The sequence below is a fragment of the Ambystoma mexicanum genome, chromosome 11, assembly GCF_040938575.1.
Source record: "Ambystoma mexicanum isolate Mex_15411 chromosome 11, UKY_AmexF1_1, whole genome shotgun sequence".
Classification (NCBI taxonomy): domain Eukaryota; kingdom Metazoa; phylum Chordata; class Amphibia; order Caudata; family Ambystomatidae; genus Ambystoma; species Ambystoma mexicanum.
The window spans coordinates 1,364,631,605-1,364,649,390 of NC_090934.1; the positions used below are offsets into that span (position 1 = coordinate 1,364,631,605).

General features: G+C 47.5%; 1 protein-coding gene across 8 annotated transcripts in view; it reads right to left on the reverse strand.

Moving 5' to 3' along the window:
* The window catches only part of TJP1 (tight junction protein 1), a 2,827,266-nt gene that overhangs the window by 1,559,821 nt on the left and 1,249,659 nt on the right, over window positions 1–17,786 (reverse strand). Inside the window, exon 1 of one of the 8 annotated variants that reach the window (XM_069624935.1) lies at window positions 1,928–2,339. The exons of the other annotated variants lie outside the window; for them this stretch is intronic. Coding sequence (XP_069481036.1) covers window positions 1,928–1,954 — 27 coding nt within the window. The 5' untranslated portion in view covers window positions 1,955–2,339. Of the gene's footprint in view, window positions 1–1,927; window positions 2,340–17,786 lie in introns of those variants that run through there. 8 annotated transcript variants of the gene reach the window in all.

Here is a 17,786-nt window from a genome sequence, read left to right on the forward strand (position 1 = left end):
TATGGGCGATTCGCAAGCTTGCCTTATCTGCAAGAGGCTGGGGCGGTACCGATCAATGACACAGCGAAACCATCGAGTTTCACTCAAGATGCCGGGGACAAGCTCCACAATGTGGCCAAGGGACTTGCTGGGATAGAAATATAAAACGCAATACCCCATCATGTAAAACGAACAACTATTGCAGGGTGCCCCCGAACATGCGACAAGGAGTGCATGCGTTGCACGCCGCCGCCACCCATCCCCTCCCCTTCCCCGCAGGCAGGGGAGTAATTACAGCTGGTGGAGAGTTCAGGGTACACCCACAGCACTGCACCTGTAGCAGAAGCAGTGCTCTTTCCATAAGCGAGGAGTGCACATTAAAAATAAAAAGACCCATCAACAAAAAGTTACATAGTGAAACTGAAGCAGGCCGAGTTGGCACCGGTGTTATTTATGCTCACTGGTGTGGTGTTTTATCAGTGTAGCAGCATTCCACCCGAAACCGGAAAGGAAACCTTCCTGCCATGTTAAGAATAAGACCCACCCCTGTGTGTCACCGGCTCAGTCACCATCGACGGTTTCAAGGATACTTCCGAGTGGGGCAGCGTGCTGTGAAGTGGAGGCGCTACATGGCTCGGGTGTAGGCAGGATACACACACGACCTCAATGTTATGCCGAGATCTGTTAGGTAAACAAAGTGCATGCAGGCAGGTAGCCTTTTCCATGCCCGAGGAACCTGGCCGCTCGTAGTACGTGCACACCCCTCGCCCACCACACACACATTCAACATGCAGCAGCTGCTCCATCAAAACGAAACAAGCACGGGTATAACTATTGTAGCCCCTGACCACCGTACATTGCCCAGCGCTCTACACGCATGACACACATACACAGGTAGCAGCGCGCACCGGAAGAGGAAACCAGTAGGGTGATCAGTTAGGTCACCTAACACCTACTACTTCTCCCAGTAAACACAAGAGACTGAAGTGCAACGTCAAATGGGTACCAGCAGGCACAAGAGGAACAAGAGAAGAAGGGATTCCAGCTAACAGCCACGTAAAACCCTCCACCTACTCTCTATGCAGGAGCTCTGCTTTTCCTCACCGAGCAGGTAAGTAGGGAGCACAGGGAGAGCAAACTAGGAACTGTGCCAGTCGCACTGGCTGGTTATACCCCTTCCCCAATCCTGAGACACGCCCTGAAGTGGAGCATGCAGCAGGTAGTGGGAAGGGAAACCACCTGGTGAAGTAACACCGACTGCCCCGATGCCCCCAGGGCACAGGCAGGACTGCAGCTGAGCATGCAACAGGTAGCAGTAGAAAGGGCAAACGCCAGGCAGATGTCACCCACGTCCTCTGAAACATGGGGGGGGATCGACATCTACACCCCAAAACGAGCCCGGCCAGTGTTCTCCAACTCCCCTAGGTAGGGGCTTACAAAGAAATTAGCGCAAGTCTTTCAACATATTTCAAGATCAAAGCAATGCAGGCTATCATAGAAGGAAAACAAAAAAAGGTTACAGACGTTGGTCAGTGCCAGGAGTCAGTAGCCAGAGCCGGTCAGCTGCTTGCCCCCTTAGGTGCTTCTCTTTCAGATGGACCGAGAAGGGATGTGACGGGGAGTGCACACAATGCTATGAAGGGAAGGTGCAGCTGGCGGGATACTCGGGGGCTCGTTTAAACGGCGAGCAACACAAAGTTGAGAAACTACAATATTTTGGGATAGAAAAAAGGCTGTCTGTACTGGAGAGTAACTAAAGGGCATAAGCAGTCAGAGCCAGGCTACTGAACCTTTGGAGGTTGTGCTGGACGCGGATCCGAGGACTTCCTGCATTACTAGTCTCCTCGGTACTTGCCAGGTCCGCTGCGGGACATGCACAGCACGGGGGGCCCCCTGCCCCCATCCACCCACCCCCGGGCGGGCCGGGCCCGGCCGGGCACTCACTCACCTTGCCAGAGGCGGCTCTGGCAGACATTTTGTTTCTCCCCCGGGTACCGTTCCGCCAGTGAAGAGCTCAGAGCGCCCAGCGGCGGCGGCCGCGCATCCCCGCGGCGGCGGCGGAGCGCGGGGTTCCCTGTGCCTCTCCGGCCCCGGGGCGGCTGCCCTGCTCGAGCGCCGAGCGCCTGTGTGTCCTGCTTCGGCGGTGCCTCTCCCAGCGACGGCGACTACATGCCGAATCCAGCCTTTCCAACAGCCACTTCTGACAAGTCCCCGGCGCGAACCATTCCCTCTGCCGCTCGGGGTGCGGCGCCGCAAACTCTCCCCTCACAAGGCCAAGCCGCAGCCCTCACACGCCAAAAGCCGCAGCCAGACACTGCTGCAGCTGGGGCGGGCCTCACCCGCGCACTCTCCGGCGTCGGTGGAGGGGGCGGGACGGGGCGGGCGCTGCCTCCCCTCTCCGCGGCAGTGGGCGCTTCCAGATCCCCTCCCCCTCCTATCTCCCGGCCGGACACAAGGCTGCCTGTGACTGAAGCCAGAGACGCTAGTTCTAGGCCAGTGCGGGCCGGGAGCACGCCGAGGAGGGGCCGGGATAGGCTCCGGGAAGCCGGACCAAACGCACCCCAGTTACCCCGGTCGGGAGCAGTCGCCGCTCGGGACGTGTATGGACGACTTTCGGAGCCGCTCGTACCCACAGCGACCACCTGTTGGTATTCAAGTCCGCCGACATTGGACCTGACAAACCGCTAAAGAACTCGGAGTTTAATTTTAGATAATGCTATGTAATGGAAAATAAAGGTTGACCATTCTTTTATTGAGTAATGATTCTCATGTCCACCCTTTCAGTTAACTTTTTTTTTGGTAGGGGACCAGTATTCCATGCCTAAAAGGTATTCAATTCCTTAAGTGCGAAAAGGGTTAACATTGTATGTAAGAAGAACATGAAAGTCAATAGATTACATTCCACCCTGAATCCTCCATCCCTTTTGGTTTTTAAATCTCCAGATTCGAAAAGTACTTGAACAAGTCACAATTGTGCACAGGCAGTGTAGAGAGGGGTTTGGGGAAAAGGTACAGGGAGGAAAAAACGTCCTGCCTCTTAAAAATACTCAATACTAAGAACTTTTCCTTTCTTTTGCCAAAGTGAAACCGCAAGATGCGGCATATTAGTGGACCATGCTTGCATATGCTTTATTACAACATAAGAAGCCATGAAAACACATAGGGAACCTATAGGGTGACTGAAACGAATCCGGTTGGAAAGACAGGCCTCAGATACATGGAAGGGGAGACATGATCCCTGCAGCAGGAGGCGCAGAGCTGAGCTGGGGTTCACAGCCAAGGACAGGGACAGGTGGAAAATTCCTGGTTCTCGAAGCAGCAAGCCACATGCAAGAATTCAGAATAAAATCCTCATAATTGCAGACAGAAGAGATTCGTTTTGCGGTCCTCGCACACGTGACCCAGCAGAACAGGACAATGCTCGTTTACTCGTGGTGGAAAGAGAAGCTGTTCCCAGGAAGACAGAGTGGAATGATATAAGTGTTGGCCACCAAAACTGCAACCTGCAGGCACTCTCTCAGGGTTAGGTGATCAGACAGTGGCAACAATATGGAACACACATCCCTCCATGTTGTCTCCCATTACCCTGCAAAGGTACACTCGGCACTGTGACGAGACAGGGTCCCAGCCTGAGAAGGCCCAACCTAGCCAATCCAGAAGCTCCATTTGTGAGGTGGTATAATATGTTGCACAGGCAGTGGTCTTCCTGCGACCCTGCATCAGTGTAGTTTCTAACATTTAGGGTTAGTCTCAGGCAGAGCCATCTGATATGGGGAGGCAATAAATATACTAATGTATAGTTTTCGTATATGTAGTTAGCCCAAACTGACAAATGTTGACACCCCATAGATTTTTGGGGTGGACTCAATTTTTGGGACATCACACGCAAACAAAACAGTGTGACACATGCTCAGAAATTGAGAATGCTGGAAAATAATTTCTTCCTGTGTAATCCCTGTCTGTATTGGATAATAAAGACAGTGTATTTTGCCCCATGGCTGAGTCTTCCGTTCTTGCTGTGGGGAGTCTTTGATGGGCCTAAGTTTCTCTGCTAAGTATCTAGACGATTGCTGTGAGGTCACATCCGCAAGTCCCTAATAGCTGGCAGCAGAGGATGGCTGCTACGTTTGATCGCCAAGAGGCCGTCTCGTCCCGCAGCATGCATGGAAGGCTGTGAGGTGACCTGCGGAAACCGAGAGAAACACAGCGAGTGCACACTGTGAAGAGGTAGTCAGGAACCACCTTGGAGACATTCCTGTCCACCTTCTGTGCAACGCCCAGCAGACCAGAAAGGCAGAGTGGCAGTCTGGGGGAGAGTCAGTGCCCAAATACGTCAGCGGACCACAGAGTGTAAGAATAGACTCGGCTATATGGCAAAAGGGAGGGTGTGGAAATATTCTGCTTAATGTTTGTGTCCGAGTTCTGGTTTGTTAAGGAGCGTTGTTGTCTAACTCATGTTCTTGGCTAGGGAACATTCGGTCTTGGGGCAATCAGTTTGGGCAGTCAGCTTAGATGATTGACTTAAGGGTATGGATGACAAAACGTATGTACAAATTGGATTTCCTGTGGGTTAAGCGTTTTAGCTTGGGTCATGGATGACCCTGTGTATAGGGTTTAGCAGACAAAGCTAGCTTGTATCAAGGAATGTGCTCTCCTGGTTAAGTCTTGCTGAGATGTTGTATCTATAAAGTGACACTATGGATACAGGACCGTGTGAATTATTGGTTTTACCTGTTGGTTAGGCAGCAAGGTAGCCACGTATATTTTATTTATGTTTTGTCAGGTTTGTCATTGTGTTAAGGGACTGTATAATTGGACAGATTGAAGGGGCAGGTGTCAGCAATTTAAAAAACATTTTTTTCCTCATTGTAGAGGCGACGTCACCAACAAGGTTGTTGTGCAGGACTTGAGGTGCACGGGCGGTGCACAGCTTTCAGGTGGATTAAAAACTACAATTGAGTTTCAAAACGGTGGTCGCACTTTTGGGGTGGAGCATGGAAAGCGCATGAGCAGAGTTGCCAGTTGAGCGGCGATCTGTAGAAGGGCGGTGCACGGAGCACACCTGTGGAATTGGTTGAGAGCCTGAGGTTAATGTGGTAATTTAATGGTCATAAGTGGTATTTGTTACGATATCAAGGTTACAAATATAAAAATTCATTAAGTGTATCTTAAAAGGTGGGTGTGTCGAAATCCCGATTTGAGGTGAAGTAAGTATTGATATATGATGTATTCAGGTAAAAACACGAGGGAAACACCCAAACGGCATATGTGCAAGTCCCTAATGCGATATAAGGACAAAATCTGTAAATATAGCACAGAATGGATTTGCGGTGCAGAGGGCTAATTGGCAAAGCCCTGACCTAAAGAAGGGAGCTTTTCCAAATGTGTGCAGCAACAATTACACATGTACATACACAAAGCCTACAAGTGGAAACATTTAAGCAAACAAATGGCCATATTAGAGTTGTGGAAAATGTTTCAGGATGATGAAGGGGACCTGGCATGGCGACAATGGATGCTGAGCCAGCGAGAGGCAGAAAGTGAATCGCCCTCTGCTCCCACTCCTCAAACAGAGAGCGAAGGAGCAGCAGCGGGAACCCAGGGATTATACCCAGCAAGGGAGTTAAAAGCAGCGGCAGGATACACCAATCCCACATTTGCACCTCCAGCATATAGTAAGAAGGAGGGGTAAGTTGAGGCTGAACAGGTGACTAATAGAGTGCAGAAGACAGGCGGTAAATGCAAGGAGAGCAGCAAGACCCAGGTGAGGTTGAAAGAAAATAACCCGTGGAAAGGGGGAAGCATTGAGGGACAAGAGCCAATAGTGCCGAATGAAGGGGTAGGTGGACAGATATTGCTTAAACTTGATGGGAAGGTTGCAGAAGAGGCAGGGTGCGTGAACAGGGAAGTAGCAAGTAACAAGGACACAGATGAGGCGAGAGAATGGGCAGAAATAATGGAGGAAGTAGAAAGACAGGAAAAAGTAGAGAGGGGAGAAAATGAAAGTGTGCACAGAGAGAAACAGAAAATAGAAGCACGAGAGTGAGAGGAAAGGGAAACAAGAAGATAGAGAGAACTTGAGGCTATAGCAAAAAGAAATGCAGAAGAGAGGGAAAGGCAAGAGCAAATAAAGAAGGACAAAAGGAATGTAGAAGTCGAACGACTCATCAGGTAGCGATGACTCAGAGAAGAAGAAGGACACTCCTTAAGGGTAGCGGAGATTAAGATGGATTTAGCACATTTAAGGGATAACTAGGAAGAGGAGATGCAGAGCGGGAAATGCAGCAGGACTACCCCATGGAGACCGAAACGAGATCTATTCCACAATGAGGGGGGAACTCAGAAGTACAGGCCAATTAGGAGGAAAGCAGCAGCGAGACACAGTATTGAGGAGGCTTAGCTTCGAGGAGGACAGGGACCGTAGCAATGGGGACACAGGGTCAGATGAAGATTTATTGGGGAGCGAAGATGACGAAGAGGCGAGGCCCTCTCTCTGCTTCCGAGGGACAAGCCCAGATAGGGACACAGTATGGGGAGACGACAAAGACATGGATGGGCTAAGGGAAGATGGTGTGGCGTGGATGCAGCTTTCTAATGGTATATTGCGCAGCATAGGCAATATAACCCCATATGCGCAGAGGCTTAGGGACCTGCAGAGGTGGAGGAAAGGAGAAACAACAAGGGCGTTTATCACCACCAAAGTCATCGGGAGACAAAGCGGAGGGGTGGGACAAACGCAGTGTCCATTGTTAGAGAAGGAAGGAGGACAACCTCAATACATACAATGGCAGCAGATGGACAAATACAATTTAAGATTTAAGTTACCATTGTTGACTGCTGGGGCTGTGAAATGGATCTATGAGCTAAAGAGACTGACAGCAGGGACAACATTAGCGCTGAGTGACATGAAAAGTTTGCTTTCAGCAATTCTCTGGGAGGTAGCAGGTAACGTATGGAAAAGAGCCCCATGTGACATGCTTTAAGGGTACAGTACGCAAATATCTAGGACATTAGCGCGAATATGGCACACAAAATGAGGGAGGACAAGGACCCACTTCAATATATTCAAGCTATTCAGGAGAAATGGAGGTTGGAAACACGTGAACCGTGGGGCAAAACAGTGGGATTATTTTATCATATATTTTGTCAAGGGTTACCTGAACAGGTGCAAAAGCAGCTTAAGAACCTATTGGCAATAGAAGCCAAACCTTGGTCAGATATTCAGCTGACTATAGTACACTATTGTCGGCTATTCCAAGAGAAAGCAAGAAAGAAGTGTGAGGACAGAAAACAGGAGGAAGCAAAACGAGTGCAGAAAAAATGATCAAAGTATACAATGGAAGGAGCGAAGTTAACCAGTGGTGAAGGAACATGTGTCCAGCATGCGCAGTACAGACCGCCACCTGCAGGTGAGGCTTCGCAGGGCAGGGAGACATGCACCAAGGGTTTAGAGGGAGAGGATGAGCGCCACAAGGAAGAGGGTATGGACATCAAATATAGCAAGGACCGGAGGTGATTCAGTGGGGCTATCAGAGACAGATGGGAACCACCGCAGCGTTGGTTGTGCGGACAGATAGGGCACATTTCTCGAGTATCTAGCAGCAGAGGAGGGACACAACAGAAGGGGGAATGCCGCACCAACCCACATACCAGGCAGAACAGACTAACTATTATACCCAGGACCAAACACAGTGACAGACACAAGATGTGCACATGCAAACATATCAGCCTATGACACAGGCACCACAACTGCAGAGACCCATACAGCCATACCCACATGCACCACCTGCACTACAGATGCAGAGACACATGCAGCCACCACAAGCAGCACAGCAGGATGCTGGGACATGGACACTCACAGAATCCATGGGATTGACTCCCATTCAGAAGTTAGGGGGCGCATAGTGTAGTGGGGGCAACCCATTCACAGGGACAGGGATGTCATTATATCAACAATAGGACAGCCCACATACAGACCTCAATGTTTTCAATCCTATCGGTTACACCCAACCCGGCAGAGGAACCACTTATAGGGGTGACAATAGGTGACAAGACTTTTTGCTTTCTCGTGCACACTGGGGCAACTAGATCCTGTATCAGGGAAGGAAGATACCCAATGTCAGGCAATGCCATGAATGCACAGGGATTCTCTGGGGTGATGGACATGGTTCTGTTTACAGACACACTGTTACTCTCTATAGGGGAGCATGACTTAGCTTTGCCACTATTGTATTCCTGACAGATACCAGTGAACACAATGGGAAGGGACATAATAAGTAAGCTCAATGTGACCATCTCATTTACAGACCAGGGTATAGTGTGTTCGACACCAGGAATTAATTATATGAATATGGTGGAGATTATGAAGGCAAATTGTGGGCACACGGTACAGAGGGAGGTGCTAGCAGACATTGAACTGTTCCAATATGGAGTGGAGGTATTGATAGCATGGCTTCCAGGGATTCAGCAAAAGCTATAGCGATTACCTAATCAGTTATATGCAGGCCAGAAGTTCCAATAAATGAACTTGAAGGGAAAGTTGTCCACATTGAATTCAAGGGGGTAAAGTGGGAGAAGAAAGGATAACATTACATGGGACAGATGAGACAGGACGATCATGGAGGACAGTGATTACAGTGGGGGAAGGGTACACGTTGACTGATGCGACTGATGAGGAACTTTTCCAGGACAATCGATCAGATCACAAAGTGGTGTTTGACATCAGCATTACATATTGGGTGAGAATACACTATAGCGAAGTGCCACAGAGAATGGCTATGTTTTATAAAGCACCACCACCATTTCTTGAGGAAGACTTGGAGAGGATACCCAGTGTTTTATGAACCACAAGTCCCTATGACGTGGGGCCACTGAAATGAATAGGGGCAGTAAAGATAAAGCTCAAATCGGGAGCAATTTTACCAAGGGCAAAACAGTATCCCTTAACAACAGAAGCAGATGAGGGCATCTATGAGACCATTGCAGCATTAGTGAAACAGGGTATTCTAGTACCATCAGAATCACAGTGCAATACTGCAGTGTGCCCTGTGAAAAAGGCAAACGTGGGGTCTTGGTGTTTTATATAGGACTTGCACTCTTTGAACCAGATTGTTGAGGTACAATTTCCTTCAGTTCTAAATCCAGCTACAATTTTGAGTAGCATTCCTACTGAAGCTACCCACTTCACGGAAATATATCTGAATAATGCTTTCTTCTCTATCCCACTTCACATAGAGTCACACGACCCGACTTGGTTTCTATATAAAAACCGAAAGTGGAAACACATGAGGCTCCCACAAGGGTACTGTTAGTTACCTTCCACATTCAATAAGGTCCTCCTGATGGACCTAGGCAACACACAATTTGAAAGTACCATCATACAGTCTTTTGATAACATTTTGTTCTGCAGCATGTCAGAAATACAGTGTTGAAATGACTCAGTGCACATGTTGACAGTATTAGTAGAGAAGGGGTACAAGGTAGATAAGGCAAAATTACAGTATTGCCAGAGGGAAGTGCTGTACATTAGACAGCTAATATCGCAGGAAGGGCAAAGAGTAACACCAGAAAGGGCAGAGGCAATCCGTAGGATGCCAACACCTACAACAGTGAGGCAGATGCAACAGTTTTTAGGTCTCTGAAATTATTGCAGAACCTGGGTGTTTGACTACAGCACCTACACAAGACCTTTGTTAAGTGCAATCAAGGAGGCCCAAAGAGGCGAGGGCACACTACAATGAATGGAAGAGATGACAGATGCATTTGAGGAGCTGAGGAAAGCAATATGCCCAGCTCCTTTGTTAGGGATCCCAGATTACCAGGATTAATTTTATCTGTTTTCAGACTCCAATGGAGGGAGACTACATGCACAATTGCACTACATACATGGAGCAGTATGAAGACCTTCTGAAGGTGGACGAAAAGCCACTTGAGGGGGGGACGTGCTTTACACAGATGGTTATTCAACGATAGACCATGCCACGGCAGAGGAACACACTTGGTCGGCAGTAGTGAAAATAAAGACAGACGGGACAGCTGAAGTAGTAGCAGGCACATGTTTGCCATTGCATTTTTCAGTGGAAGTAGCAGAATTAATGGCTCTTATACTGGTATTAGAGCAGAGCAAGGACCAGGAAGTGACAGTATATTCAGACTCCGCCTACGTGACATCTACAGTACACTCTGGGTTGTCATGATGGCAGAGGATGGGCTTCCAACGTGCTGACAGCATGCCAGTGCAGCACGCACCCCTATTGGGCAGGTTCATAGAGGCACTTAAACTACCAGCAGACATAGCGGTCGTGAAGTGCCAAGACCACATAAGGGGGGAGGACCCAGGCTCCAGGGGCAATGAAGCAGCAGATGCAGAAGCGAAGCACGCTACATATTTTGTTGAAATTTCAGACTTTAATACTCCATCCCCCACACGTGTTCGTTTACGTACGATGGTGTTACAGGAATGGTATAGCATGCTGCCAGTGACACAGATAATGGAGTTACAGGGAAGTGCATCAAAGGAAGAAAAGGAATTATGGTTAAGAAGGGGATGCTCTATATCTCTGTCAGATGCCCTATGGTGACAGGAAAGTACAGGCAAGCTGGTGATTGCACTATCATTATTACAGACCACACTCCCACAACTACAACAACCTTTCCAAATGGGGAAGGATGTACTTGCTGCTCACATTGGGGAAGAGTGGTTTTGTCCCAATTAAGTAGAACATGTGACTGCCTTTGTAGAGAATTTTATTACCTGTAAGCATTTTACTGCAGGGCATACCTTAAGGGTAGTGGGAGGAACCATACCTCGTCCGCTTGGTCCTTTCCAACATCTTCATGTAGATTATATCGATATGATCCAAGTATGTCAGGGCTACCACTATATGATAGTGGTTGTGTGCCCATTTTCCCGATTGATCGAGGCCAGTCCCTGTTCACACCCTGATGCTCTTAGAGCTGTAAAGTTCCTGGTTAGAGATGTTTTGCCACGCTGGGGGGTTGGGAGGTGTGCCTGCGGTCTAACAATGGTTCTCACTTTGCCAACAAAGTATCCCAGCACATAACAACTTTACTGGGGATACAGCATACGTTTTCCTGTGCTTTTCACCCGCAAGTGAATGGGTTGTGTGAATGCCTTAATGGCCTATTAAAAGAAAAATATAGCTAAGATAAAGGCCATTCTAAATAAGAGTTGGCTCCATTGTCTACCCTAAGCCCTGTTCGCATTGCGCAATGAGCCTGGGTCCGAACCACCATTTTACGCCACACGAGGTGGAAACCGGACAGTGCATGCAATTCCCTCAGGCTCCACCCACCAGGGATTTAACCGATGCAGATTTTGTCTCCAGTGTTTTTGGTAAAGAGATGTATGAATATGTAGCTTCTTTGATGGTTAGTGCGTCTTTTAATTCTTACCAACTGCAGGCACAGCGGGAGAGGTCAAAGAAGAGTGACGAGGACAACATCCCAGATGGCAACAAAAATTGCTTAGCACCACCACTACTTTACCCAGGGTACTCTATGCTGCTCAAAAACTTTACAAGGACTTGGTACAAGCCTAAGTTTAGTGGCCCCTATACTGTGGAGGAAGTAACCGATCGAGCAGTGAAAATATGGGGGAAAGAGCTTGGAATTACTTTGGAGACGTGAAACCCGCTCAGGCAGAGACCTCTCCAAGCCGCGAATAAGAAGAGGGAGATTCGAGGCAAGAGGAAGAACCAAATTCTGGATCAAAACAAAGACAAGAATAAACTTGCAGCCAAGACTCACACACTCTAGAGCGAGAGAATCAGGGCAAGAACTTTCCGTGCACCTAGATTAGGCACACTGTCTTTTCCTTACACATAGCTATTCGTCATGAAAGTTGCAACTGTTATTTCTATGTTCCATGATTTCCCAGAGGCCCCAGACATTTCAGGATTACTTTGTGCAATTCGTGATAAAGTCTGAATCAGAGAGAAGGGCACAAATGTGCCTAGGCTTTTGTGCTTTTTTGCGCTATTTGGCCCAAACTTATACACAACTTAATCGCGGAAACTCATCTGTCATAGGATTGCTCAGTGACACCAGAATCTGTATTGTGCGGGAGTGACTGTTCTTCACCGCACTTGCACAATACTACACCCATCGAGCTTGTTCTAACAAATATTAACAACATAATCATGCATTTCTGAGGAAATGTAGGTGGGTTTTTCATCACATTCAGAGCAACACAAGATACCAAAGAGGAATATGTTATGGGTATTATTATTCAAAATGCAATTATGGTATTCTGTGCCTTCTGTTGTCTCTACTTCTTTGCCCTCATCATCGTACAAAGATTATTTTTTGTAGATGCACAAGCTGTGACCCCTACTAATGGAACCCCAATCCAGGCAGGCGTGGCTGCTATATCAGGATAAGCACTGCCAAACCAGTACAGAGAAGTTGACACAGTGCAGACTTAGATTTAAGCCAGGTTGATTCATATCTAACTGATTTGGCCCGGGTATCTAATAACATGTGGTATAAGTAGGTAAACAAACTACTAGAGAGAGCTGTTATGTCTACTCTCTCATCCCCTATGCCATGAGTGCCTCCAGAACATCACTGGCAACTGAAATCCCAGTAGAAAGAGCACAATGCCTTATGCATGTATCGTTGTGCACCACAAGGGGAAGATTTCAAGGGAAAAGAGCTACCCTAAGGTGGATGTACAAAAAGACGTTTCTATACGTAAAGACTCAAGAAATGATGCATCATTACTGGAAGAAAGATCAGGCCATAGAATGCATAGCCAAAGGTCCACAAAAGGGAGAACCAAGGTTAGTGATACAGAAAGAGTTACCATGTCCCAAAAGAGGACCATAGGAGAACCAGGATGCTGGGAAAGATCACAGATGCTGGTGTATGGACAAGTATACACAGCTGATGGATGGAAAGGAGGAGTAGTGGGGAGCAAGGCACATGCGCTCCTAACAGTTCTAGGTCGAGTAGTACAAGATGAAAATGACAAATGCCTAAAAGAATGGGAAGCAAGTGCGTAGCTACTAACATGGGTAGAGAACGAAGCCGGGCCAATGCTCATTATACCAATCAAAGGAGCAGTAGTATGCTTCCAGAATGATGGTCCAGTAAAGGTTGGAGAGAACAGTAGTACTAATGGACCACTATTGGGCCTGCGGATCAAAAACATATGTGAAACTGCCACCCAACTAGGGAGGGAAGTGCTCATTGGTGCATCTGAACACACCAGCACTACAAGTAGTACAGAAGGCCATCAAAGTGGATGGATTCCCCAAGATGGACTCTAGCAAGAGAAATAAGAGGTCTGTAGAGCTGACCAGAATAAAGAGGGGAATATATGCATCATCAAAAACGGACGAGTCCCTGGATGCAATACCACCAGAGCATTCGCTGTTTAGAGAACAGAAATATTCTTTGGATCCATCAATCCAGCAGTACGGCTAGTACAAATGCAAAATGGCTCCAGGTTTCGAAATGGTAGCTGATGCAGACAATAAATTTGACCGCCAATTGGTTCAATGCAATCAAAGAAGAGCTCAGAGCAGTGAGATTAATGGTGCTACAGAATAGATATGTTTTAGATCTACTAACATCCTTGGAAGGAGGCGTTTGCAGCAAAATTGGGTCTTCTTTCTTTATGTTCATTCCAGCAAATGATGAAGAAAACGGCACACTCACAGAGCGGTTACAAGGTTATCAGTGATGCATGCCAAAATGGAGGGAGAAAACAAACGAAGCATGAAAATATGAAGGTTGGCTGTCATATATTTTCTCATGGATACCAACATGAATGTTCAACGGATTGAAGGTATAAGCAGCATCGCTAGTATTACTACTATTGGCTTTCTGTGTTATCAGAATATGTATCACAAAATGCCGAAAGACAACTGAAAAGAGTATAGGAATGAAAGTACTAGTAAACTTGGAAGCAGACGACGACGAGATAATAAAAGCTTGAGATACGCTTAGGGCCCAGATAACAGACTGTCCTCTTTTTCCAGCTGGAGTATTGTTCGTGCATTCCTATGACACCAAAAACTATTGGGGAAAATGGGTTTGGTGCAACCCTGGAGGAGATCGCAGTTACGTGACATGGAGTTTGGATGATCATGCAAGATTCTATGGACACCTAAGAGGGTAACCAAGATCTGGCTCCCAAAGCTGAAGGTGAATAAGGCTAGAGGTGTGGTTGACAAGATGATGAGAAAGGGGATTGAAGAGAGGGTCCCAGGAATGGCCCTTACGACCTGTATGCGACTGTCAACCCGCAGAATGAAGAATGAAAGGTGGAACTCGTTGTTTGGCCAGTCACTGACTGCACCAATGTATCGCAGATATGAGAAGAGATATTCTCTCAGATAGCCATGTAAAGCATATTCAGTTGATGGTTTTGAGGAGACAGAGGTCTCACCAATGGACTAGGTCGACTGACAATAAAGCCAGGTATCGATGACGTTATTAGGGACATCACAACGTAGCCTCGTTAGCCATGAAGCAAATATGCATCCATTCATGAAGCTACACAAACATGCACTAGTTTATTACTTATAGTCATGAAAAACATGCTTATGACTCCTGTAGGTAGGGTATGGATACACTTACATAATGCTAAGAACCTTTCCTTTCTTTCGCCAAAACGAAACTGCAAGATGCAGAATACACGTGGACCAGGTTTGCATATGCTTTATTGCAACTAATTATATGAAGCTATGAAAACACATAGGGAACCAATGCGGTGACTGAAATGAATCAGGTTGGAAAGACAGGCCTCAGATAAATGGAATGGGAGACATGATCCCTGCAGCATGAGGTGCAGAGCTACTGTTCACAGCCAAGGACAGAGGCGGATGGAAAATTCCCGGTTCCCGAGGCAGCAAGCCACCTGCAAGAATTCAGAATAAAATCTGCATAATTGCAAACAGAAGAGATTCGTTTTGCGGTCCTGTCACACGTGGCCCACCAGAACAGGACAAAGCTCATTTACTTGTGGTGGGATGAGAAGCTATTCACAGCGAGACGGAGTGGGATGATGCATGTGCTGCCCACCAAAACTGCAACCTGCAGGCACTCTCTCAGGCTTAGGTGATCAGACAGTGGCAACAATATGGAACACACAGCACTCCATGTTCTTTCCCATTACCTTGAAAATGAACACTCAGCTCTGTGACCAGACAGGGTCCGAGGCATGGGAGGGCCCGCTCTAGCCAATCCAGAAGCTCCATTTGTGAAGTGGTATAAAATGTTGCACAGGTCAAAGGTCTTCCTGCGACCTTGCAACAGTGTAGTTTATAGCATTATGGGGTAGTCTCAGGCAGAGCCACGCGATATAAGCAGCCAATAAATATACTAATGTATAGTTTTTGTATATGTAGTTAGCCCAAACGGACAAATGAGGACGGCCCATAGGTTTTTGGGATGGATTCGATTTTTGTGACATCACACACAAACAAAACCGTGTGACACATTCTCAGAAGCTGAGAATGCTGGAGAATTGTTTCTTCCTGTTTGATCCCTGTCTGTGTTGGATATTAAAGACAGTATATTTTGCCCCATGCTGGGTCTTCCGTTCTTGCAGGGGGCAGTCTTTGATGGGCCCAAGTTTTGCTGCTAAGTACCTGGATGAATGCTGTGAGGTCCCATCCGCAAGTCCTTAACAAGCTATGTGTGGAAGCCTCGCCACTCAGCTCACATTTCAGGGGTGGCTAAGGCCTGTTTAGCCCACTGAGGTTGCGCACCTGCCACCATGAGGTGCTCGGGGGGCAGGATGGAATGAAAAAGAGACACCAATGGACAGATTCTCCCCTGCCACAGGAGTGGACTGGACAAGGGAGAGATTGTTGAGAGGAGAAGACGTTAAAGCGGATAATGGTCGGCAGGTAAAGAAGGTGGAAGCTGTTTTTAACCGCTCCCTGTGGAACCCTGGGCTGGAGCAGCAGCCCCCACCAGCTTAGTGGGCCTTATTAGCTGAGCCGAGTATGCTAGGTGCAGCCCTGCATCAACTGGGTCTGAGGACCAATCTGTCTGCCAAGGGACAAGATTGGGCAGGCCCAGAAATAAAGATCCTGGGACGGCCAACACATGCAGCCCAGGAGGAAACAACAGGGAGCAGTGGCGTCCAATCCCACCCCACCTGAGGTCAGACAGGCAGGGTGGAGCAGAAGAGGAATCCCGGGCTGCTGCATCCTTGTGGCCCAGGTGAATATCCGGAGTGCTTTTGTCGCATGCCGGAGCACAGAGCAGAATGGGCAGATGAACCTTGTGCTGCATAGACTCAGAATATGTAGTGGGAGCACCAATATGAGTCAGCTGCATCCTCAAGACAACAGGGACGCCACTGAGGAAATGAACGAGTGCACAGTGCCGCCGCAAATATACAATGAAGCACCAATGCACGGCAGCTGTAATGTGACTACCTCACGTGGTGGAGAGAGTCACCACGGGCTAGGCAGCAGGGATATGGTAGAACTCTACGGCATGGTGCCACCATAGGACTATTACATGGCTCGGGCACTGCATGGAAAGGAATACTTGCAGGTGTCTCACCGCCCGGGAGCCATCAAGTAGGGGCAGGTCTCATCCCCATTACATCAAGCAATAACAGAAGAATGGTACTGTGATGGACCTTGGGTGTGGCTGACTTCAGCAAACACACCCATGTAACTAATGTGAATACGTGCTTATTAGTGCATCAATTATAATGCATTTAATTAGGTATCTAATTTGTATGTTTATGATTGCATGTAGGAATTGTTTAGAATTGTATATGTAGATACATATCTACTTAAATAGATGGGGTTGCTGAGTGTAGTGGGAAAAAGTGTAATTCCCTGGAGTGAGGCAGGCAGTAGAAGTGGCAGCCTGCAAAGGTGAGCTGGCGGGACATATAACATAGAGAGACAACACACCAGGGACAGAAACGAAAAGCAAATACGGTGGTTAGGGAGTGCTTAGGTTTATAGAGTTTATGTTTTGTTTAAAATAAAAAAGGGGGGTCCCTGTTTGAACCCTAAAAAAATCCACCTTGTTAATGCACCAGTGAATGGGGTCAACAGTAAAGTAGGACCTCAAGGGGTAGCCTATCACCTGTTGCGGGGTGGGGGAGGGGTAATATCTGTTTTAGATTTGCAATACCTAGAGTCACCCCCACCCCCCACTGGCAGCAGGTCTGTGTGGAGGGGATGGGGAGTGTTCCCTCTCTGGCCTGGGGTAAAGGAATGTGAGTGCTCCAGACCAGGGCAATAAACACCAGGGCTAGACTTCCAATGCTACAACTGAAGATTCCAATAAGGATGGCCAACAAATAGTCCAAAACCTATTCATAAATCCTCAGCCTTGCTGCTTCCGTAATCTACAATCCAAAGTTCCAAGGTTTGGCTGAAATCAAAAGTTCACAAAATCCCACATAAATCGATCCCTAGGTAAGAGTTCATCCCATTTTTATGTAGGTTACGCTTCTCATCTCCTCTCTCTTTCCACATAGTGTCTCCTCCCGTGGGCATCTTCCTAGCATTCTAGTTGAATGCAATTATCTTCTCCTTCCTTGTGGCACACTTATTGTCTTGCCTTTTCATCTCTAATTTTCTTCTTTGATGAGCTGGAGATCTTTTAGTCCCCCATGTGTCCCTGGTATCAGGTCAAACTGAGTTTAGCGTTTAGCTCTCGGGTGATGCTCCCAGTTACTGTTCTCTTCCCTTTTCTTTTCACTGTTGGAATCCTCTACGTACACCTTGAGTCACTCGTAATGCAGATGGGTATAGAGGTCTGTACGGCAGATATCTTGTATTTAATCCTATGCTCCCCCC